Below are 25,826 nucleotides of genomic sequence, written 5' to 3'. Positions count from 1 at the left end.
TTTTGCGAAGTGCCTACCTGTAGATTTTGGCCTCTAGCTCAGCCGGCACCTAGGGAAACCTACCAAACCTGTGCATTTCTGAAAACTAGAGACCTAGGGGAATCCAAGGAGGGGTGACTTGCGGGGCTCGGACCAGGTTCTGTTACCCAGAATCCTTTGCAAACCTCAAAATTTGGCTAAAAAAAAACATGTCCCTCACATTTCTGTGGCAGAAAGTTCTGGAATCTGAGAGGAGCTACAAATTTCCTTCCACCCAGCGTTCCCCCAAGTCTCCCGATAAAAATGATACCTCACTTGCGTGGGTAGGCCTAGCGCCGGCGACAGGAAACACCCCAAAGCGCAACGTGGACACATCCTAAATTTTGGAAAAAAACAGAGGTGTTTTTTGCGAAGTGCCTACCTGTAGATTTTGGCCTCTAGCTCAGCCGGCACCTAGGGAAACCTACCAAACCTGTGCATTTCTGAAAACTAGAGACCTAGGGGAATCCAAGGAGGGGTGACTTGCGGGGCTCGGACCAGGTTCTGTTACCCAGAATCCTTTGCAAACCTCAAAATTTGGCTAAAAAAACACATGTCCCTCACATTTCTGTGGCAGAAAGTTCTGGAATCTGAGAGGAGCTACAAATTTCCTTCCACCCAGCGTTCCCCCAAGTCTCCCGATAAAAATGATACCTCACTTGCGTGGGTAGGCCTAGCGCCGGCGACAGGAAACACCCCAAAGCGCAACGTGGACACATCCTAAATTTTGGAAAAAAACAGGTGTTTTTTGCGAAGTGCCTACCTGTAGATTTTGGCCTCTAGCTCAGCCGGCACCTAGGGAAACCTACCAAACCTGTGCATTTCTGAAAACTAGAGACCTAGGGGAATCCAAGGAGGGGTGACTTGCGGGGCTCGGACCAGGTTCTGTTACCCAGAATCCTTTGCAAACCTCAAAATTTGGCTAAAAATACACATGTTACTCACATTTATGTGGCAGAAAGTTCTGGAATCTGAGAGGAGCCACAAATTTCCTTCTACCCAGCGTTCCCCCAATTCTCCCGATAAAAATGATACCTCACTTGTGTGGGTAGGACTAGCGCCCACGAAAGGAAAGGGCCCAAAACACAACGTGGACACATCACATTTTTTTATAAAAAGCAGTGCCTACCTGTGGATTTTGGCCTGTAGCTCAGCCGACACCTGAGGAAACCTAGCAAACCAGTGCATTTTTGAAAACTAGAAACCCAGGGGAATCCAAGATGGGGTGACTTGCGGGGCTCTGACCAGGTTATGTTACCCAGAATCCTTTGCAAACATCAAAATTTGGCCCAAAAAACACTTTTTCCTCTCATTTCGGTGACAGAAAGTTCTGGAATCTGAGAGGAGCCACAAATTTCCTTCCACCCAGCGTTCCCCTAAGTCTCTCGATAAAAATGGTACATCACTTCTGTGGGTAGGCCTAGCGCCCACAAAAGGAAATGGCCCAAAACACAACGTGGACACAACATATTTTTTCACAGAAAACAGAGGTGTTTTTTGCAAGGTGCCTACCTGTGGTGTTTGGCCTGTAGCTCAGCCGGCCCCAGGGGGGGGGGGGGGGGGGGCAGAAATGCCCTAAAATAAATTTGCCCCCCCAACCCCCACCCTCCCCCGCCGGGAGCGACCCTTGCCTACGGGGTCGCTCCCCCTGCGTGACATTGGCGCCAAAAAACAAATCCCTGGTGCCTAGTGGTTTCTGCCCCCTTGGGGGCAGATTGACCTAAAATCGGCCAATCTGCCCCCAGGGGGGCAGAAATGGTCTAAATACAATTTGCCCCCCAGGGGAGCGACCCTTGCCTGATGGGTCGCTCCCCATCTCTAAAAAAAAGAAAGAACAAAAAAAAAAAACACAAAAAAAAAATTTGCCCTGGCGCCTAGAGGTTTCTTCCCCCCCTGGGGGCAGATCGGCCTAATAATAGAAATGGCCTAAAATAAATTGCCCTCCGCCCCAGGGAGCGACCCTTGCCTAAGGGGTCGCTCCCTTTGCGTGAAATTCACGCAAAGAAAAAACTCCCTGGTGTCTAGTGGTTTCTACCCCCCTTGGGGGCAGATTGGCCTCATCAAAATAGGCCAATCTGCCCCCAAGGGGGGCAGAAATGGGCAAAATATAATTTTCCCCCAAGGGGAGCGACCCTTGCCTAAGGGGTCGCTCCCCACCAAAAAAAAAAAAAATGAAAAAAAAAAAAAAATGGTCCCTGGTGCCTAGAGGTTTCTGCCCCCCCTGGGGGCAGATCGGCCTAATAGTAGGCCGATCTGCCCCCAGGGGGGGCAGAAAAGGCCTTCCCGAAAATATGCCCCCCCTGGGAGCGACCCTTGCCCAAGGGGTCGCTCCCTTTTGTCAATAACAATAAAAAATAAAAAAAATCCCTGGTGTCTAGTGGTTTCTACCCCCCTTGGGGGCAGATTGGCCTCATCAAAATAGGCCAATCTGCCCCCAAGGGGGGCAGAAATGGCCAAAATATAATTTTCCCCCAAGGGGAGCGACCCTTGCCTAAGGGGTCGCTCCCCACCTCAATAAAAAAAATAAAAAAAATTGTCCCTGGTGCCTACAGGTTTCTGCCCCCCCTGGGGGCAGATCGGCCTAATAAGGTCGATCTGCCCCCAGGGGGGGCAGAAAAGGCCTTTTCAAAAAAATGCCCCCCCTGGGAGCGACCCTTGCCCAAGGGGTCGCTCCCTTTTGTCAATTTCAAAGAAAAAAAAAATCCCTGGTGTCTAGTGGGGTTTCAAAAGCCGGATTGCAAGCAATCCGGCTTTTGAAACCCTCGGAGGGACTTCAAAGGGAAGGAAATACTTTTCCTTCCCTTTGAAGCCCCTCCGGGCCTCCCAAGTGATTGAAAAAGAAATGCTTTTGCATTTCTTTTTCAATCGCGCTGGAAGCAGAGCTTCCAGCGCGACGAGGGAGGCCCCTGTGACACATCAGCGCGCGCGCGCTGACGTCACAGGGGGGGGTGGGGGGGTCGGGGGTGGAAGGGGAAGGTCTTCCCCTTCCATCCCCGACTTGGGGGGGGGGAGGGGGGTGCACGGGGGGCGCACTAGCGCGCCCCCAATTTCCCCTGTGCCATGGACGAGATGATCTCGTCCAAGGCACAGGGGAACTGTAGCCTTGGACGAGATGATCTCGTCCAAGGCACAGAAGCGGTTAAAATCTGACACCCATTGTACAACGCTGTTCCTTCTCCTGTGCCAGAAAACATTTCAGTCAATGAATCATTAGTTAAACAAACATGCTTTTTATCCTCAGTGGACACAAATTCAAATGGTGCACTCAATTTCACTGGTGACTCTTTTACCTGTGGTACTCTAGCCCTGACTTGCAGGTACCAGATCCAGTGTATGATCCTAGCTAGGGGCACTCTTTTCTTCCCCTGTTCTTGATTTACATGTAAATCAGTGTTTCCCTCTTGCACTGCGCAGAAACCTAAAGTCTGAATTATTTCATTTGCCAAATCACAAGCTGCATATAATTTTTCCCATATACCAAAGTGTTAGGATTTCACTCAGATGAGGGCTATTCTGTTTCCAAAAATCAAACAAGCTAATGAAACTCGGTGTCTCTTGCTTAGTGCAAACAGTAAGAAGCTCTAAAATCTTTCCTTTTACTTGTGCATTTTGCGATGGCAACTCGTAAATCACATTCTGAGCTCCGTTCGTGTTATCAGTTAAGGGATGCACTTCGACTGCCAAAAAACCTGGCTCACACGGCTCAGACTGTCCCACAGCTGTCTTAACCCCTTCACTACTGGAATGGGAAAAGACAGATTCTTCTAAAACAGCATTTTTATAACTTTCAGCATTATCTTGCATTAATGTATTCTGGCTAATTTGCTCACGTAAATTCTCATTTTCATGTTCCAACTGCCTACATTTCTCCTGCATTTCTCTGTAAGCAGATAAAAGTTCCCAAACCCTTCTGTCAAAAACAAAAGGAACATCACTGCTCTCAAAAGGCACATTTTCTAAATATACTTCATCACAGAAAGAAAACGTATTTCTCACAGCACCATCAGCCAGTTTAACTACACATGCATTTTCAAACATGGTCTGCCGTGCTTCTGTAATTCTCCAAACAACAAAAAAACAATTACACTTTTAAATTGTGCACGTAGAAATCTATAATTCAACCCTACCCCACTTCTGGTACCAAAATGTTCTGCTTTCCTTCTTATCTCGTATCAGAGCTTACAGAACATGTCAAGAATGCACTTCTGAGTTCAAAGAAGACCTTTATTGTTGTTAATTCTTCCCCACCCACAAGTTCGTGAGGGACGAATTAATAGATTTCAAGCACAAAAGTAGTCACAGCATTAAAACAAAATATATCTCAGTTCTTCTCAGTTGCAATGTACACAGCAGGTTATATATATATATATATATAATGCAAAGCAAAACAAATACTTCACCGTGTGAGAAACTATTTAAAGCTTCATCTTTCTGGGGTCTGCAAGTTGATGACTCCGGTCAACTGCGAGAAAGAGATTATCTACCCACACGGGAGACTGGCAACTGGCACCAAGTTCCAGTCCGAAGTCAGGCAGAAAATAATCTAATTCTCTGAAGCCCGAGCCATCCCTACAAAAGCGTGCCCCCTCCTCTCAGATTCGGGAAAACTATGCAAGCCTTTGGAGACTGGCCAGATCTCCTAGACTGCTCCTCTTCCCAGGCCTGAGCAGAAAGGAAAACACCAAATGTACTCTCTCTTATCAGGTCTAGTCTGGTGTGAGAAAAACATCTTGGTTCATCTTGTGCAAAAACACAGCTTGGAAAAATACAGCTTGGATTCTCAACTGCAATGTCTAACTCCACGTTAAAGGCAATAAGCAGCTAACCTAAATATCAAATGTAATGTCTAATGTCAGGTCAAAGCCAATAGGCAGCTAAGCTGAATATCAAATGTAATGTCTAATATCATGTCAAAGCCAATAGGCAGCTGAGCTGAATACAAAATGCAATGTCTAATATCATGTCAAAGCCAATAGGCAGCTGAGCTGAATACAGCATGTCAAAGCCAATAGGCAGAATACAGAATGTAATGGCTAATGCAATGTCAAAGCCAATAGGCAGCTAAATTGAATACCGAAAGTAATGGCTAATGCCATGTCAAAGCCAATAGGCGGCTAGGCTGAACAAAACATACAATGTGCTACTGGTGAACATTGAGCAACTAATATGCGCAGTGGTGAAACACAAAGTCATTGGTCAAACAGAATTAATAGCATCACAGTGTCATGTAAGCAAAAAGCAGGACACGTACCTCTAAGTTTTCATGTCCTAATAATGAAAAACTCCTAAAGTATTTTTTTCATTACTGTGAGGCATGCTCCTCTCATAGGCCAGCATTGGGAATTCCTTATAAAATCGTTAAGCTGTAATTCCTGATCTTAGAGGAGTAGCTACATTATACTTAGTACCATTGGAATGGTAATAATAAATCCTATTTACTGGTAAAGTCAGATTCATTATTACTGTTTTAGAAATGCCACCTTTAGAAAGTAAACACACTTAGGGGCAATCCAGTATTCCTCTAGGATCTGGGTACAGACAATGTTTCACTTAAAAAGGCTCCTAGATGAATTATTTAGATATAGTTTGTGTACACATGATTCAGTCTTCAATTAATGAATAAGACACCTCTGTACTGTTAAAATCCAATATATTAATCAATAGGATTCAGGAAATTAAAAAAAGTACAACAAATCCATCCAATGTCCATCTCATGAACAACAACACTGTATATAACCTCCCTAGATCACAAGATTGAATCCCAACAGAAGATCCAGGAAGCGGTTATAACCCTCCTCTTGACACAGTCCTGCACAATAATTGCCTGTTTTTCAGTCCCAGTTCAAGTAATATCATGGACTTTCAATTCAGCTTGTCAAATGAGAAGGTAGTGTCAACGTTTCGGCCTGTGGTGGCAGTCAGAGGTCCGTCAAACCATCATCAATACCCAGTGTCAGGGACTTTGGAGGCACTGCCCCAGTGTCGGGCCTGTGTTGGAGGTTGCAGTCATTGCACTCAGCAGGGACCACCGCTCCGGCGCAGGCAGTGGTGCATAGTTGGAGAGCAGAGCCAGTTCCGAAGTTGCTCTGGAGTCGACCTAAAGATTATTTGGCCCCCTAGGGAGCGAACCCTTGCCCAAGGGGCCACTTCCCTCATGTAAATTTGAAAAAAATAACTAAATTCCCAGGTGTCTAGTGGGCATTTCTGATGCCCGATCGCATCGCGATCGGGCAGCAGAAATGCTCCGAATGACATTGAAAGAAAGGAAAAGCCTTTCCTTTCTTCCGATGTCTCTCCTGCCCCCCTCCTCCCGAGCGGAAGAGAAATGCTAAGCATTTCTCTTCCGCATCGCGCTGGAAGCACAGGAGGCGATTGCTTGCTGGTGTCATCAGACGTCACTGGGGGAAATCGGGGGGGGGGGGGTCAGGGTGAAAGGGGAAGCGATTCCCCTTTCATCCCTGACAGGGATGTGGGTGGGGGGCCCGTGCGGGGAGCGCTTCCTCCGTGGGCCCGGTGCAGGACGAGGTGTGAACTGTGTGCTGGGACGAGAGCACCTCGTCCAAGGCACCGTAGGGGTTAAACATGGAATGCCTACCTGAGCGGTCTGTGGTGATGTGCAGCCCAGATCCGCAGCTTTATGTCAGAGCCTGACTGCATACCTTGCCTCCATGGTACTCCTGGGTGTGGCTAGGCCATGTACGAGCCAGAGCAACATCACCCTCCATGCTGGATGGCAGGGAACATTCTTTCCTATTTGCAGCACAAGGTAACTTCAGGGCTCTCAAATGTATAAGAGTGTAAGGAAAGTTTGTGCTCGTACAATTGTAGGATTTAGGTCCTCCTTACCAGTTTTATATTATCAGATTTCAACAGAAACAGGATTTGGTAAATTTCAATATTTATCCTGATACATCTGTGACAAGCAAGTGGATCTTACCCTTGACAAAGAGCTCAGAAATATGTGAATCACCACACTTTCACCCGTTTGATTCCCAGTTCTGAGGTTAAATCCTCCTGCCTCGCAGGGTCGCACTGCTTATATGTTAATCTGTTTTCTGGCTGGGGAAAAATCAACCCAAGCTCCCCAGCCAATCCAAGCACTACTTTTATGCTGCTTTTAATACTACACAGCATAGCAGCGGTGCTTGGATTGGCTGGAGCATGCAGACACCATGCTCCACAGAAGCCTGAACTGCACAAGTCAGGATGGCCACAGTAAAAATACCGGCCAACCTGACATGCGCAACTCAGTATCAGCCTCAGCTGCTCATCCCACCCACCTACGGCTTTCAAGAGCACCAGTCACACCACTTAAGGAAGAAAAAAGAATGGGAGTATGGGGCTATTTACATTAATTGTTAAACAAATTAATGAGCCTGGGATGTAGTGGCTTACAGCAGTAGCGGGTCAATGCTCCTGTGAAGGAGCCGCTCTTGTGCAATAGTCAAAAACGAATTTAGCAGTATAGTATTTCACTGTCTGGACAAGTAAAACACATCAGTACATGTCCCACCTTTTAAATACGCTGCATCCTGCTCATGGGGCTGCCTTGGGCCTACCTTAGGGGTGACTTACATGTAGTACAAAAGAAGGTTGGGCCTGGGAAGTGGATGCACTTGCCACATTGAAATGACAGTTTAAACCTGCACACTCAGGCACTGCAATGGCAGGCCTGAGACATGTTTACAGGGCTACTCGTGTGGGTGGCACAATCAGCGCTGCAGGCCCAATAGTGGCATTTGATTTACAGGCCCTGGGCACCTATTGTGCACTTTACTAGGGACCAATCATGGCTAAACCAATCACCAATACCATTTAGACAGAGAGCACTTGCACTTTAGCACTGGTCAGCAGTGGTAAAATGCCCAGAGTCCTAAAGCCAGCAAACACAAAATGCAGCACACAGTCAAAAACAAGAGGTAAAAGGCAAATTGTTTGGGAATAAACCGGCACAAATGGCCATTTGCAACAACTATTTAAACCATTCACATTTCAGGTTATAAACAGTAATATTTGCTTAGGTTGGCATGAAGGATTTTGTAATCATATACCTTGTAGGAAGTGCTGCTTATGAGGGATGAGGTGCATGATGTTGTTTGGATAACGTTCTTTAAGTGATAGTTTTGAAAGTGAATACGAAAATTGTCAAAAGTTTTGTTAACGACTGATCTAATGAAGGTAGACAGACTGCACTTCTCGTTCACTGGTAAAGTAGATGGACGGTGTAAAGAAGAGGAAGTACTGAAGACAGGAGAAACAGGAAAGCAGGGACAGTAAAAGAAAAGGAACCCACGTCACATCTTGTCCACAATCCCTCACCCCACTGCTATGCCAAGCACCAACAAAAACGCAGTACGAATGACATGAGAGTGTCCGACATGGAGGACCCCACCGATCCCCAAAATTGCATACTATATATTGTACAGTCCAGAAAGGAACATAATATCAATAATATTAGTGAAAACAATAGATGTTTAAATTGAAAAAAACAATGGTAACAACAGGTTACATGTCACAGTTTTACTTGCGGCCTTCTCACATAACAGCTGGTAGCATGGAGATCAAGTTCACAATGGTAGAAGAAGCACAGCCTAAAATAAAGTGTTTAAAACAATAGACACTATTTTGTGCATTTAGCTTAACAGGTGGCATTATACATTTAGGATACAGAACATTTGCTCCCCAGAGCTGACTAAAATATAATTCTTATCCATGCTATATCAAAGACCATTTTATTATTTTAAGAGAGAGCCATGCTATAAAGAGAAAACGGTGCCCCGGCCGCATTTATCTTCACCCTATGGAACTGGTTAGGCAAACTGAAACGCACATGACTACAGTTGGGACAACTGAAGAATACCATGGAAAAGATGAATTTATCATTGAAAAAATGAGTCAGTCAGTAAGATGTGAATATAATTCCTTAGCTTTGCTAAAAAGGTATCTACTCTTACAGGATTGGTGAACAGGAATTTTACTATTGACGTTGTTTGAACTCAAAGTGAACTTTGCAAGGTTAAACAGAAATAAAAAGTCACATAAAAAAACAACTTAGGCTTCAGCTGCTACTAACAAACTTGAGAACTCAAATGGTGAATGTGTACGTCAATTGAAAGGACCCTCCGATCGAGCTTAATAGGCGTAGGTTAAGCACAAGTCTGTGATGCAAACCCTCCTCTAAGACTGCGGTCTTAAGAGTACTGAGGATATGCACCCCTGCACATTCCTATTACAGTGTGGCTTAGCATCACAGTTCTCTGAACAAATTGAGTTAAGATAGTTTTCCTACAATATATTTGAACTCCTAAAGTTTAACGGCAAATTATTTCGTAAGAGTGGGCACAATTTCCGAATATTGAGAAGGTAGAGACATACCACCATGGCAGTACCTTAAATTAATGAGTTCACGCTCATTGACGAGTGAATTGGAACATATTTTGAAGGTGAGAGTCGCGAAGAAAGAAAATGGGGATGGATAGAATTGCAAGGCTTAAGAAATAAGAATAGTGACCTCCGTTTGGCCGTGAGATAGCTGGAATTTTTGTGTGGCGTATAAGAAGAGAAGTGGGCTTTTGCAAAAAAAAAAAAAACATAGGGTCATATTTATACTTTTTGACGCACAACTGCGCCAACGCAGTTGTGCGTCAAAAATGTTAACGCCGGCTAACGCCATTCCAAAGCGCCATGCGGGCGCCTTATTTATGGAATGACGTTAGCCGGCGGAGCTGACTGGTGTGCGTCAAAAAAAATTACCCACACCAGGCAGCGCCGGCGTAGGGGAAAATGGAGCTTGGGCGTCAAAAAATGGGACAAGTCGGTCTGAGGCAAAAAATCTGCCTCAACCCGATTTGCGCCATTTTTTTTTTACTCCCACCCTCCATTGACATGACTCCTGTCTTAGCAAAGACAGGAGTCATGCCCCCTTGCCCAATGACCATGCCCAGGGGACTTCTGTCCCCTGGGCATGGTCATTGGGCATAGTGGCATGTAGGGGGGCACAAATCAGGCCCCCTATGCCACAAAAAAATAAAATAAAAATTACTTACCTGAACTTACCCTAAGTTCCCTGGGATGGGTCCCTCCATCCTTGGGTGTCCTCCTGGGGTGGGAAAGGGTGGCAGGGGGTGTCCTTGGGGGCATGGGAGGGCACCTCTGGGCTCCTTCCGAGCCCACAGGTCCCTTAACGCCTGCCCCGACCAGGCGCTAAAAAATGACACAAAAGCGGCTGGACGTAATTTTTTTTTACCCGCCCACTCCCGTGCGCCATTTTTGCACGGGAGTTTAAATAAGGCGCATATGCCTTGGAGTCATTTTTTAGACGGGAACGCCTACCTTGCATATCATTAACGCAAGGTAGGTGTCCACGCTAAAAAATGACGCTAACTCCAAGATCTTTGGCGCTAGACGGGTCTAACGCCAAAGTATAAATATGGAGTTAGCATTGCGTCGGATTTGCGTAAAAAAAAACGACTCAATCCCGGCGCAAACAGAGTATAAATATGCCCCATAGTGTGTTATGAGGTCACCTTCCTCTTTTCCTGGCTATTTAGCGAACACACTACATCGGGTTTTGGGTTTTGTAACGCTTTTCCTCATTTAGGTTTGCTTATTCCACCACACTTTAAATACCAGAATGTAAAGTCTTGTGGGCTAAAAAGCTACTGCTAAATTAGGATGACATTGGCATGTATGAGTCTAACATTTAGGTTTTAAAGGTCTGCAGTCCTTATATATCAATGAGCAACTACCGTTTGGCCAATGTGAACCATTTTTAAATATCGACTTTACCAGACTTCTCACAACAACACCAATACGGTTTAAAACACAATTGTTAGTAACAATTTGAGTCTATTAGACCAGGATAAGCCATCGGCTGTTGAAGGCTTCTTTTCTTGACTGTCGAAATGAGCCTATGGTACTGTTGCTCAGCACAAGCCTGCATGCATCTGTGCGTTATTTGTGGCATAATAGTGCAAAAAGAAGCATGCATCTGCTGAATACACTTGCTGTTCTCTAGACTCTGAAATACAAATGTTCGTGTGTCTGAATCAAGCATTATCACAAAATGGGCACCTGACTGCCACAAGTAAATTCCGTTTGCCCACTTTTTCTCCCTGTTCGCAACATTCTAGAAAGTAATAGCAGAACACAGCCGAACAAGGAAGTGAAGGACAGTGCACTGTACCCTCGAACCACCACGTTATGGGCAACCACTTGAACAAGTGGGTACATTTCCTAGCTAGAGAGCTAGAGCACCCTTCTCACCTCCCGTGAGCCCAAACACGCACTACACCTGCCAGTCGCACACATATAACGAAGGTCGGAGCAGGCAAAGTATCTGACATGGGCTCGGTGGACAGTGGGGCAGAAGGGCTTGCTTCAATAGGACGCGAGTGCACGTCTTCCTAACCAGTCTCTTACATGTGCATCTATGTTGGGAATGCAAGCGGCCGCTCAAGTCTGCGTGTGTTTCTGTTATGAGTCACAGAACACCACTGCCTTGGCCCCGCAAAAATATTATTGTATCGTCTCTGCTCGCTCACGTTTTCTCATGGTCTCTTTTTACTGTCACTTGTCGGGCATATATATTTAACTCCAGTGGCTCTTTACGCTGCTGTTTCTCTTTTTAACTCTACTTGTTTCTGCCCCTCCTTTAGACCTGTCTCCGTGGCTATACCTAATGAATGTGCCCCTTGCCCGTCGGTATGTTTGCATGCCTCTCCTGCTTGACATACATCTTTTGTCCTCTTTTCTCTCTTCAGATTAGTCGTGGGTTTACAATTTACCTCTCTCCCGCCTCTCTGTCTGCGACTCCATCTCTTCCTGCCGCACCTCAGAAGCTATTGTCTTTCCTACAGTACGGCAGTCCATCCTGCGCAGGGGATTGTGGGAGCTGCGGATGCAGGGACTGCTTCCTCTTCTGCAGGAGAGGGCGGGTTTATAGTCACTTCCCTTCCTCTGCAGCAACACTGGAAGATCAGATGGGGAAGGAATTCAGTTGTACACATAATAAAACAAGGGCTCCTGCATTTGGGGTTTTAATTGCTGCACCGCGTGCATTTAAAAACATGCTTCAAGGAACTAAATGTGCCGCGGGTCTTGGAAGAGGAGCCAAAGAACTGTGTAAAGATTGGGCTGCAGGAAAATAAGCAGCCCCCTGCATCCCGGGGTACAAGCGTGAATCGCTGTTCATATAAGCTCCTAGTGCGGTATTGCCACCTTATCTGAATTCCAAAACCAAGAGCGTCCGATTACTCCTAAAAAGACAGCGAAAATAGAGGCAATTCCTACTAAATAAAGCTCAACTCTAATAATGTTTATCACCGTGAGGCCATCCTAAATGTCTTTAAGCGCCGTACTACCAAAAATTAATCGAACAGAAAGTCAATGAGAACATTTAAAACGACGTATTCGCATTTAATAGCCAAGACGAACCGAATAAACTGACACCCATTATTCTTTACATATAGTGTTGTATTTAGTGCAGAGTTACCAGGTCTGATTTGAAAAATAAACTAAAAATTAGTTGGGGGAAAAAGTCCAAAACAAGCCATAAACCCACACAATGACGAACAGGAGTTAGTCTAAAGAAAATAAAAATCATAATTAAGTATACAAAATCAAAGCTGTTGAGTTGCTAACTTTAATCATTCGTTACTTTTGTAGGCAGTTCTGTCTGTTTAGCCACAAGAACTATGCATGTAAGAATGTTTAAACAGTTACTTTGGTGGTTATTGTGAACATTGAGTCTGATGTTGCCAAATGCTAAAATATCGGCACTGGCTGAAGGTGTTACACTTGAAAGTCATTGGGTGGCTATAGAACAGGGTTACCAGATAGTCAAGATTTTCACATTCCACTGCAGATCTCGCATTGCACTTTCAAGTGACACCAGCGCATCATATGTGCTGTATTCTTGCTGACACAATTAAAAATAATGATTTGTACAAAAGCAATGGCAGCTAACCACATCATAGTGTGGCTACCTAATTCCATTTTATCTTGACAAAGAGTTTCCAATCATGGGTTTTCATGTTACACCCTAACGCATTTGATAGATCGAGTTTACCAGACAGCTCTGTTAGTAAAAGACCGTTTGTACAAGAGCTTATAGAGGGCTTGATGGTCGCCCAATGCCTACCCTTGGTTGGCTTTATTGTTAATCTAATTTGCTTGCTTTTTCAATTGCTTGCCTTGTCCATCATGTGTCAGTCCCTCCCCTGGAGCATAGTGTCTTTATACATGTCCTTCCTGTTCTAATGTTTAAAGAAATTATTTTTTCTTTTTCTTTAAGCACGCCATGAGAGTGCACGTTTTTTCCAGTTCTACTTCTCCTCCCCCAGCATCGTGTCATTGTGTCTCATCCTTGTCCTTTCTCAAAGTGCTTAGTGTAGCTCTCTTTTGCCCGTGTGCTTCCATTCCTCCCCCACACTCTGTATTGCTCTTGCTGTCTCCCTGTTTTGCTCTTGTGTGTTACTTTTCCCCTAGCCCACCCACTCTCAATGCTTCTCAGCCCCAACAGCTCCTCCATTGCTAAAAAAAAAAATGCTTACAATAAAAAAAGAGACTTGCACCATTTTTGAAGAGTGCAACCATGCACATACAAAATGACGCACCCACTAGCCACCACACCGTTGAGCCTTTTTTAATTTGTTGTTTATGCCATGCAGTGTACAGTATGAGCAAATGGGTCTCAAAGATTAGACCTATTGCCTTCGCCAGAGGTCGTGTGTTTTAGTCTAGGTTTGCTTTGTGTGTGTGTTTCGATGATGGCAAGGTCATGGTCAGTGCTCAGTAGTGTGTCAGTGAGATAAATGTCTGTCTTGCCATCAAGTGCGTGAGTAGTGTGTCTTTGGGTGGTTTGTTACCTGCCTGTATTTTTTATGTGCCTACCAGAAAAAAGTATTTGAAAATGCAGTGAAATATGATATTTTTTACCTGTGGAAATCTAAAGTTGAAACAGTAACAAAATGAAGAAATGACCTTAAAGTGTTAGAAAACTGTCTAAATAACTTTTGTTAGAAATTGGGTTTCTGGTTGGCTAGGGTACGCACCTAAGCCAGGCAGAACCCACCCACTCTAGTCAGGGCAGGGGGTATTACACGTCCAAGATAACACCTGCTCACCCCCTTGGTAGCTTGGCACCAGCAGTCAGGTCTAACTTGGAGGCAATGTGTAAAGCGATTGCATAACACACACAACACATGTGACGCAATGAATGCACCACACAGGGAACACAACACCAAGTTATATAAAAATAAACTGTATTGTACACAACATCATTGGACCAAACACAACATGTCAGTAATACCCTGCTACCCAAGCAGTTCTCAGAACGTTACACAGTACTGTTACTCTGCAGAAATCAGCAGTGGTCAAATATAATACACAGGTTACTAATTATTCTGCAACGTAAGCAGTAGTCAGGAAAACATTACTAAGATAATGCATATGTCAAAAAATCATTCAACGTGCCCATAAAAGGAACATGCCAAACTATATGGAAGTCATGAAAATCATATCATCTGGAATGCATTTGTCCTAGGAAACACATCACTAAAAATGCTGAATAACATCATAGACGTCTACCTAAACCATCATATTACCAGGAAGTCAAGATATTATCCTGCACACCCTATCACCCATATTATACAAGGGGCTGTAACCTTAACCCTATAGGTGAAACACAGGAGCTCCTATACTCTGAGTGGGGGTAACGCAGGTATGATGGTGACAGGGCTGGTAACCTCTGGATGGCTCGCCACCCAGGCCCAGGCCCGATGCATACGCGGTTTACTGGTGGGGTGAATCTCTCCCTGATACTCCCCCCAAGTCACAAATAATACCCCCCGGAGTCCATGGGAGGCTCTCATGGGGGGGGGGGGATAGAAAATGACTCCTTGACTTCTATGCACACGGAGCTCCTGCTCTCCTATCGCAGTGACCGGGGAAGAGGGACTTACCCTTGCCTCCCCATGTCCTGTTCCTCAGGTGTCCCCTACTCGTCTGGGGGCACTGTGCACACCCTCTCGGCCGTGTAGAGCCTCCGATGAGGCTCTCCTGCCACCCGGGCAGGCTGCTCTTCTTTCCTGCCCAATCGGCAGGAGATGTGAAATCATCAAACAATTTAAACCTGATGTAAACTTGTCATTGGTCATCCTTTGCAGGAATCAAATGCTTTACAAAGGTTGACTGACTTTTGAACCAGAAAGAAGTGAGGTGAACCATGAACAAATTTACATCAACACCACCCCAACACTTTAGACACCATGACCAATGTGGCCACAGAAAGAAAACTCCAACCAGGAATAAGGTTAAATGCTTTATTCTACAACCACAAAATTTGTGTCATGAACACAATGGATAAAATTAAATGATAAAGGTATATAATCACCATTGGTTGCCCAAAGCCGTGAAACAAATTCAAACAAGTTGGTATTCACTCAATTAGACATTCAAGAAGAATCAGGCATATCATTAATGAAATTATCTGAGGTACAGAAACATATCTCAGGTCAGATTGTATCAACATTTTTCAAGCTTCATTAAGCCGAGTATTCAAATTTGGGCTGGACATAGGTTGCCCTACAGCTATCCAAATTAGGAAATGCATCTGTGGGGACAGAGACATAGGGACAAAATACGAAAAGAGAACAAAAATAATTTGGAAAAAATATATTGCGGTCTAAAGAATACTAGTTAGAAAAATAAGAGAGTTAATGTCAGCATGATAGATTCTATTCTAGAAAAAGGGGCATGTCAAGGGGTAAAGGCAATCAGCTGAGAGAGATATACCTCTCCAAGGGACAGCATTCAGGGATTCTTCATCAGCAATTCATTTAGATCAGCAGTAAAGTCCAGTCAGGCATGTCAGCAGGCAAGGGGCAGAGAGAGAATCTCATCTGACTAGGGTCAAGGGGTCTGAAGATCAGCTCTCAGCTTTCAAAGTCCATCCCTAATATAAAACACATAAATCAACATTTTATTTTACGTTAAGTCCCCATACCTAGATGCTCTTTTTCAAGGTCACTAAACTAAAAGTCTCTGTGCAATTGAATGATGAACCTTACTACTTGCAAAGCTTCTCATGAGAACCGAACCTAAAGAAAAACTCATGTTAGAAAGAACAGTGATTCATCACTTTTACATGACTGTAAGATACAAACACTGCAGGCCTAAGTTATGCTAACACAAGAAAATATAAAATGCATTGAACTTACTTGTTAATAAAACACAAATAATATGCAAACTTATACATTCAGCATTAATAATATACCATCAGAATAGATAAAACATGTCATTATAAATTGTAAAACTGTGTTAATACATTACATTAGGTATAACAGAAGTGTATTGTTCTCATTTACACATATTTTCGAAGTCATTTATCTTTTACTAAGTATGAGAAATGCAAAGTCATTTTGATACTAGAAATTAACCTAGAGCCTAAAATACACTTTAACAACATTTTTATTTCACTAACGTTGTTTAATAAGGAAGGCACAATTGTGACCATCAACAATGAAAACATAAGCACATTAAAAATGCGTGCCAGTGCAGCTTTCTACATTAGGAGTCAAACATGAGATATAAATTTTCACCTTCTGCTGATATATGGGTCACTAAAATCATTACTAAAATTTACACTCCAAGAATACTTACTTTGATGGCAATTTATGCCATCACAAAAAGGACACACTCTCATGTCAATGAGACAACTCAAAAGTTTGTTTTCTTTTCCGGTAAGGTCAGCTGTAATTCTCTATTTTCTTAAGATTAATTTAATAAATACTTCTCCTCTTCTCCATTTCTATCTCCTCTGTCTAGTCTTAGTTATTTTCCCTTTCCACATTGTGTATAGTTTGTATAATCCAAGTGCAACTAAAGCACACAAAGCCACAATCAACACTGGTTTCAAGATCATTCCCACTACTCCCTTTCCCGAGTTTCCAAACATTACCTATTGTCCCCCATGCACAGGTGGCTGTCAGTTCTTTTAGGTCATTCTTCAGGTTAGTGATGTTTGAGATACATTCCCTTATCTCCTTACTACTATGTAGTATGTACGTGCAACAACCCACCCTCCTTTGTGAGTAAGATGTCTAATGCAAGATGATTTTGCAATACCATTGATCTCACAGCAACCATTTCTATGTCCATTAAAAACATAGCTCCTGCATAATCCATAGATAGCTTATCTACTATTGTTCACAATTTCCTAATCTTGATATTATTCAAAATTAATTAAATGTTTTTAGGAAAGGTTTGGGGTTTGTACCTATTTCATTTCCGGACTTTACAGGGATGCATATTGATCTCTTTAAATTCACACGTAGATGTAAATTACTGAAACATTTCAACCATGAACAACAGACAGGCCCACCTAGTGGGGAGGACATGGTTCCATGGGAACTTTCTGTTGGCGATGTAAAGAATATACAGACCCTACTTTCACTGGAGGACATTGATAACATCCACCACTCACTGACCTGTGACGACATTCTAGCAGACTTAGGCATCGCGGCTTCAGCAACGTGCGATAGTGGCCTAAAACCACGTTCCAGGTACACACCAATTTTATCACCAGTTAACACAATTGACGTATTTTACAAACCAGTGACCAGAGATCTCTACCAACTTGAAATCCAATATATGACCAAACGAAAGACATGGACACACAACATGAGCAAACAGTAGCACAAGGCTTTGCGTTCCCTTGACCTACTCAAAGACATAGTAATAAAAGAGGCGGACAAAGGGGGAAATATCGTCATTATGAACTGAGCAGATTACATCGGGGAAATTGATAGGCAACTGCAAGACCAGGAGGCATATTGTAAACTTAACAGTAACCCCATAGGCAGAATCACAAGAGATATAGAAACCAAATTGGTTCTGTGGAGAGACAGGGGTCTCCTAAAAGATCTTGAATACAAATACCTTTTCAACCCGACGCCCAATTTCCCTTGCATTTACACTCTCCCGAAGATACACAATTTGTTTTACTGGGCTATGGAATGTCTTTTCTGCTCTTGCACAAAAGAATAAATGGACTTATCAATGAATCTACGATGTGCCGTGGTTCTTCCTTTTTCTACAAACCGACTGTGGCCTCCTCGAGGCAATAGTCCAAGCACCCTGTGGCTGGGTGTTACACCACCTGAGCACCCCTCGCATCATTAGAGACTTGATCATCTATGCTTTTTGCTTACTCACGCCAGCTTATCAGTTGGAAGTGCGCACCATCTCTACACAGCCACAACTCTTTCTTCATCATTCAAAATTACTCCAACTGATGGAATGATGGCAACAAAAATATCTCCTATAATCCCTGCAGCACTAGCTCCTCTCCTAACTCTGGAATTCTGTTCCTCTTTCTAGACTGGGTTGCTAAAATTGTCTCAGGTAGCACGTACCATACCAGCCTTTCAACAGTTTGTAATAGGCATTTTTTCCACAAATGAAATAAACACCCGGTATGGTGGGCTCTTGTCCATTTAACATAAAGGTCCACACACTCTTAAACAAAAATACATGTCTACACTTACTAGTACCCCCAAAATGTATGTCTGCCTTTGACTTAGGCCATTCCCTATGTGTTGCAGTCTAAAGCTAAGTATCTTTGGTTATTGCTGCCTGAAGCATGTACAGGGTCTTTTTGCCACTGTTGTAAAACTACTTCTTTTTCTATCTTGACTTTCATTGCTTTCCTTCTGTCATCTACTTGTCCAATTAACTCATTTTCTGCTGGTGTAAGAATGCAGTTTACATTTTTCTTGTGTGCATATGTGGTTCCAAAAGTCAGGGTCAGTGTAAAAAAACCTTCCAAAATGCCAACGTTTTTGACTTTAGCAACACTACTGGGGTGCTTCAAGAAATGGCACAAAAGAAAACACTGAGGCCTTCATCATGATTTCGACGGTCTTTTCCAAAGACAGCCAAAGCTTCCGGCACCAAAATACCACCTTAATATGACTGATCTGAATTCCGCCCGAAATTGGGTGGAATTCCGAGACCAGTCATTCTGGCGGTCAGCGGTGCAGAGGTGGTGCCACCACTGGTACCGCCACACCAGAAAGAGACCGCACACTGTATTACAACCTGTAATACAGCATGGCGGTGTCCAGATGGCAAGGTGCTGCTGGCAGTGGAAGCACCAGGACCCATCCCCGCCTGGACGACTACCTCAACAGATGAGGTAAGTGGATAGTCCGACGTGGGGGTGGTGGGGGGGTGCTCCTGTCTGCGTGTGTGAGTGTGCATGTGAATGTCATGAATGCAGGGGGAGGTTAGGGGAGGGTGTATATGTGGGTGTGTGCGTGTTTGCTGTGTTTGTGTATGTATGTTAGTGTGAATGGGGGTGTATGACGAGAGTGTGTGGTGAGTGGGGGTGTGTTTGTGTGTGGGAGTATGTGAGTGCATGTGTGCGGGCATGGATGTGTGTATGAGTGTATCTTGGCAACAGGAATGCTTATTCCTGTCAACAGGGTGCAAGATCACCAGCTTTTTCTGGCGGTGCGACCGGCAGAAAAATGCCGATGGCCTCTCGGGCCATGATACTACTAGCGGTATCACACCTTCTGCCGTACTATAGGTGCTCACCTCTAGCCCAGCAGAATGCGGTAATGTGGCGGGTCGGGTGGAGGCTCGGCGGTTTGGCTTCGGCCAAACCGCCAAACTCCTAATTTGGTGGTATTCACCACCGGCACATCAGCAGTGACACCCCCACAGCCTCCCTGACGGTCTTTGGACCACCAGGGTCATGGTGAGGGCCTAAGTCATAATTGAAATAGAAGTATTGGATATACTTCAGGTCATACAACTGTTAGTAACAGGCTACATGAAATTACATATGTTAATGGTAAGCTGTGATAACTGACTCCTTCCTCATCTGATGAAGGGATCTGGGTGCAAGCATAGCAATCACACACTTCCATAGTTTCTATGTTCACATGCAACAATTTATAATACACATTAGACGTCAAATCTCAATTTGAATTATCAGTGTGTAACAATCGCTCATTCTCATTTTTTTTGTTTTAATCTGTTTATTGTTGTTTTTCAGTAAAGATATTGCACAATAAATCATTTACTCTTTACAGTGCTTACAATAACAGTATGAGTGTGGAGTATATTCTTCACTTATCAGTAACTAAAAGAAGTTTAGCATAAATTACCATTTGTGTGCTAACCATGTCAGGTGTCAATAACTTTTGCAGTATTCGTACCCGCTTGACTATATATCTGCCACCCCACTAGATCATTTCACAGGATGTGGATGTAAGCATCTTACGTTTCCAGTAAGCGACATTGTAGCAGGAATAAGTATCTCATCTCCAGCATCAGCAACAACACACAGTGCATTTTTATCCATAACCAGAACATTTTGAACAACCTATTCCAACCGCACCAAGTGTTGAACCACTCCCATGACATGAAGGTATTGTATGTTTAGGTGCACAGGTGGTTTGCTGGCGATCTAGCATAGTGCCTATAAGAGAGGCATGCAGCGAAAATTGCCCAGGGGGTAGACCCGTTACTTCTGTCAGTGCCTCATCATTTAAAAGTGCACCATCTCCATACAGGTCTCCCACCATCGTTACCTCTACCGCCATTCACAAGGTCAGTTCTGCCGTCATAGTAAATCTGTTCCCTCGCAGCATGCCCTGTAGTGCCAAAGCTGGCGCATTTGCCACCGCTGCTTTGGTAATATTTAGGCTATGCCAAAAGCATCTGTATGCCACCAGTAATATGGGTGGTGAAGGTAGCAATCGCTCGTCCTCGTACAGGGGATCTCGTCCTGCAGTTGAATCTCCTAGCGTCGGTGTAATAATGCTCTCAATCTCCTTTTTCACTGGCAGACTCAATCCAACTATCAATAAAATACTCACAACCACACATACTGTTGATAATCCTACACACATATACTTTTTACCTTGGTTGGGTGTTACAGCTTGTCCAGACTTAGACCAAAATCTATTGAATTCAAAAATTTAAAAAATGCAAAAGTGGCTCCCAATTAATTTACAGCATCTTTTCTTTTTTTAATGTGAGCAAACAAAAACCAAAATTCAAAAATGTATCTTCTTATTTACAAAGTTCTCGTCCTTTTCAGAAAGTTCATCAATATTTTTCTCTACTTGCAAATGCTTAAAATCGCTTTAAAAATGTTCAAATGTCTCTAATAATAAACCATCTGATAATCACTTATAAGTACCTCCAGAAAATAGTGTCTCTGTTCATCGAGCGGCAATGAGATTTCTAAGTTAAGTTCTAAAGCAATTTCAAATTCCAAAATGTTTAGCTGGATTCGAATTTCCAGAGAAGTGGGAGAGCTGAATCGAGGTATCAATTTCCTCAAAAACAGCTTTGTAACTGTGAGGCTATAATTCCTGCGAGTTGGGTATGCCTCGACCGAATGCCAGAAGACACACACCACAACCAAAACATATGTCAATCCTTTACACATAGGCATTTCAATGAAATCAAGTTGCATTCTGCTGAAAGGACCTCCTGATCTACCTATGTGACTCAGGTCAACCATAGTGCATTTTCCTACAGTCATCTGTTGACATGTTACACATCTGTGACACACTGCTTCAGCAACTAACCTAAATTGTGGGTTGTACCATGTTTGTCTGAATGTTCTGATCATTGCGTCCTTACCTATATGAGCCGGCATGTGGTAATAACTGGCCATCGGGGAACAACAAACTATTGGACAAGACTGCTTTACCCTAACTGGAAACCCAAACATCATCATCTCTCTAAACACAACCTGCTCTACTCCAACCTCTTCGTTCTTCTTCTGCCACTTCTTCTTGCAATCTTTTGACTTCTTCCCAAGTATCAATTGCTATCATAAAGAACTTTTGATTTGTCTCATTGATGCTGCTTCCATTCCTCATTAAAGGGTGTGCCATGAATACCACAATAACATGCCATTTTGTCAGCACACTCATTGCCTAACGAGATGCAACAGTTTGACTTTTGATGTGCTGCACATTTGAGAACTGCCATTTTTTTAATAACCAATTTTTATTGATTTTTGCAATTGAACAAAAGGACACACAGGCCATATCCTTCACATGAACACCATTAAGTTACAGTACACAAATAAGTATAAGGCCTACTTAAGTCCGAACACATGTGATTGGCCTAACATAGTTCTATTGACTTCGCGAGTTGCACTGTCACGGATTTGTCCCAACCATTTCCCCCACACTCAGCCATGTTTCTTGGGGCAATCTCTAGCCCACTCCTTGGTGCCACTGACTTATGGTGTGGGAGAAGGAGCCTACCAGTGAGCCGCAACATTTCATTTGGCTATCAATAGAGCTGTTCCTAAAAAAAAAAAAACTGCTCTTGTACCATCCACCCTCTCTTGGACTCCCAGTATGATCACCAGGGAGGATAAGGGATCTCTGTGAGTTTCGCAGTTATGGTGGACCAATAATGCCTGATCCGAGGGCACATCCAGGCCATGTAATAAACATTAGCTGGGGTGGCACTGGAATGGGGTCAGCTAGGTTCAGAAAGAAGCCCCGCCCGGTGTAGCCTTTGTGGTGTCAGATAAGCCCAGTGTGAATGATAGGGTTAAATCAGCCGCAACCGAGAGGAGATAGTGAGTGCTTTCGGTGCCTATTAAGACATCTCTCCACTCCTCTTTACCCAGAGGGCTGATCCAGTTTTCCCAATGTATTCTAAGCTGGTCGAAATTGCCTGGGGTATTTGTAATGAGTGTGCAATAAATTTGGGAGATTTTTCCTCTGCCCACTGACCCCATAAAAAGTTTGGCTTCTAAAGGATTAAAATCTGGTTTTTGGGTCGGTCTGTGGAAGTTGTTTGCACAGAGCATGACGTAGTTGTAAATATTTATAGAATTGAGTGAATGTGAGTGCATATTCCTGGTGAAGATCTTGATCATGTGCGTTCCCCCCCAATATTAGAGTCCTATTAGGTCCCATTTATTAAAGACCTGGAGTTTTGTAGATTCCCTAAGCCAGGTGCAATGCCAGAGAGGGGTTTGTTTTGAGAATGTGTTCACCCATTGGACGTGCCTTAGTGCTGCTCTCCAAGAGGACAGTGCCAGGTTGATAACAGCGATGGTACCTCTGGGGTTCAGAGATCCACACAGCATGGATAAGAGTTTGGGGAAACTCATAAGTGACAATTCTAGATTGAAGGTGCGATTTGACCACCCACCATTAAACCAGTCATGCACCACCACAAGGTGGGATGCTAAGTAATAGAGGTATAAGTTTGTAATTCCCAGACCTCCTTCATATGGGTTACATTGGCAGGTTTGTAGGTTGAGATACCAGATGAGTTCTGGGTGTAAAGTCACCCAGATGCCTAAGTATCTTAACCTGAGTCTACGAACGGGTATATTGGTTTGCCAATCAAAACAGTCTATGGTGGGTGCTAGGTGCATCAACACTGATTTAGAAGGGTTCAATCGGAGGCACAACGCTTCCTCGAAGCGTAGAAGGATAGTAAGGCTTTAAGGGCCTGTAATAGCCAAGTTGACCATGTAGACGAGGGCATCATCCGCATAGAGTACAATATGGTCCTCTCTTCCCCCTCCCCAATTCCAATCCTGGATCTGACTATCCATACATACAAGGTGTGCTAGGGGTTTGATCGCATGCGCAAACAGAAGATGTGACACGGGGCACCCCTGTCTGATACCCCTACGAATGAGAAATGCCTCTGAAAGGATCCCGTTGATTTGTACCCTTGCTGTGGGGTTAGATTAGGGGGCTTGCACCATGAGAACAAAAGATGCGTGGCAGCTCTCTCATTCAAAAGAAATATCAACCCACAGTTTGTTAAGGATACAACAGTCCATATACAATATGTTTTTGATATAAATATTTATCAAAAGTTTGATCGAAATGATACCAATATGAATTAACAATTATAATACAACCAAAATGAAAAATTTGCAAAGAATTGAAAATAAAAAATAATTGAAATTTTTTCAATAATATTATCCTATATACAGTGATACAAATAATGCGGCTTGATAATACAAATCCAGCCCATTTCAAGCTTATTTTCAGCCAACAATCATTTGCAACCAACACGTGTTTCGTCTAGGGAAGTCTCCTTTTGAATTCCCGTACGACTTTTTCAGGGCTCGTATTTACACCAATCCAAATTATGACTTTAGTTGAAACTTATTATTGTTCATGGCCATATATAATTCGTCTTTTGTCCTAAATCATTATAATCCGTCTTCAATTGAAACCGTAAATGATAGAATCGCCGTATCCGCGTAGAATTAGGTAGAATTGCCAAAAATAACCGCAACGCGAGTGCGCGTCTCATCCTGCTGAAACGTGGTCCCAATCCAGCACAGGTTAGAACCACCGTCACATGGCCCTGGTCCACGGAGTTGAAGACCATAATTTTCCAAAATCATGAACTACACCAAAAGCATACTGGCTGTCAGTGAAAATGGTCACTTAAAGCTGTTCAGAAGCAGAGCATGTTCTAGTAAGAGCAACCAATTTGGCTACTTGGGCAGAAAAGACTCCTTGAAGCCATGAAGCTACTATCACACCTGAGACTGTGCAAAGTGCATAACCAGAAGTCAGATTTCCATCAGTATTTCTTAAACAGGAGCCATTAACGAACATGACATAGGGGGTCATTCCAACTTTGGCGGGCGGCGGAGGCGCCCGCCAAAGTTCCCCGTCGAAAGACCGCTCCGCGGTCAAAAGACCGCGGGGGTCATTTCGACTTTCCCGCTGGGCCGGCGGGCGACTGCCAAAAGGGCGCCCGCCGGCCCAGCGGGAAAGACCCTGCAACAATGAAGCCGGCACCGAATGGAGCCGGCGGAGTTGCAGGGGTGCGACGGGTGCAGTAGCACCCGTCGTGATTTTCACTGTCTGCAAAGCAGACAGTGAAAATCCTAATGGGGCCCTGTTAGGGGGCCCCTGCACTGCCCATACCAGTGGCATGGGCAGTGCAGGGGCCCCCAGGGGCCCCACGACACCCGTTCCCGCCATCATGGTTCTGGCGGTGTAAACCGCCAGAAACAGGCTGGCGGGAAGGGGGTTGCAATCCCCATGGCGGCGCTGGGCCAGGGGTAATCCGGCGGGAAACTGCTGGATCCCCTTTTCTGACCGCGGCTTTACCGCCGCGGTCAGAATAGCCCTGGAAGCACCGCCAGCCTGTTGGCGGTGCTACCGTTGCCCTCCGCCCTGGCGGTCATAGACCGCCAGGGTTGGAATTAGGGCCATAGTCATTTTCATCAGTGGGGTATCTTGAATATTGAGTGTTAGTTTGGTGCACAGTTCAGTCAAATCGAGACAGTCATGCTCCACCTCTTCCTTGCGATCATCCACATTTTCAACAGGTACCAAGAGCGTTGCCACATTAAGAGCATTACATCTCCTGATATTGACATTGACCCCAAGATGACCTGCTTATACCGAGTTAAACGAGCATTGGTCAGGTACTGGGCCTTCGTACGGGTCAAAAGAATTTCAACGGAATGGGACACAAAAACATTCAGGGGATGACCCATCACAGTACCTGCACACTGTCCTATACTGCCCTTACAGCAGCCACTGCTTTTAAAGAGCCAGGCAACGCAGCGCTATAGGGGCAGGTGCTGCTGAAAAGTAGGCTACAGGCTTGTTGGCACTTCCGTGTAACTGTGTCAAAACAGAAAGCGTAACCATCTGTTTTGCAGCAAAACAAGGAAAAACAGGCGTTCCCAGAGCTGGGGCTCAGCACAGGCTTCCTCTAAACTCTGAGTTGGCACGCATCAAATGGTACCGGATCAGATACATCCT

The 25,826-nt window shown here is 44.2% G+C and overlaps 1 protein-coding gene across 1 annotated transcript in view; it reads right to left on the bottom strand.

The window, feature by feature from the left end:
* The window catches only part of LOC138261606 (zinc finger protein 585A-like), a 78,985-nt gene extending 67,086 nt beyond the window's left edge, over nt 1-11,899 (bottom strand). Inside the window, exon 1 of the mRNA XM_069210717.1 lies at nt 11,805-11,899. Coding sequence (XP_069066818.1) covers nt 11,805-11,889 — 85 coding nt within the window. The 5' untranslated portion in view covers nt 11,890-11,899. The remainder of the gene's footprint in view (nt 1-11,804) is intronic.
* Between the last annotated feature and the right edge of the window lie 13,927 nt (nt 11,900-25,826).

The sequence above is a fragment of the Pleurodeles waltl genome, chromosome 10 (genome assembly GCF_031143425.1).
Source record: "Pleurodeles waltl isolate 20211129_DDA chromosome 10, aPleWal1.hap1.20221129, whole genome shotgun sequence".
In the NCBI taxonomy this organism is placed as follows: Eukaryota; Metazoa; Chordata; class Amphibia; order Caudata; family Salamandridae; genus Pleurodeles; species Pleurodeles waltl.
Note: the sequence above shows the minus strand (reverse complement) of the source record. Positions and strands in the feature narration are given on the sequence as shown.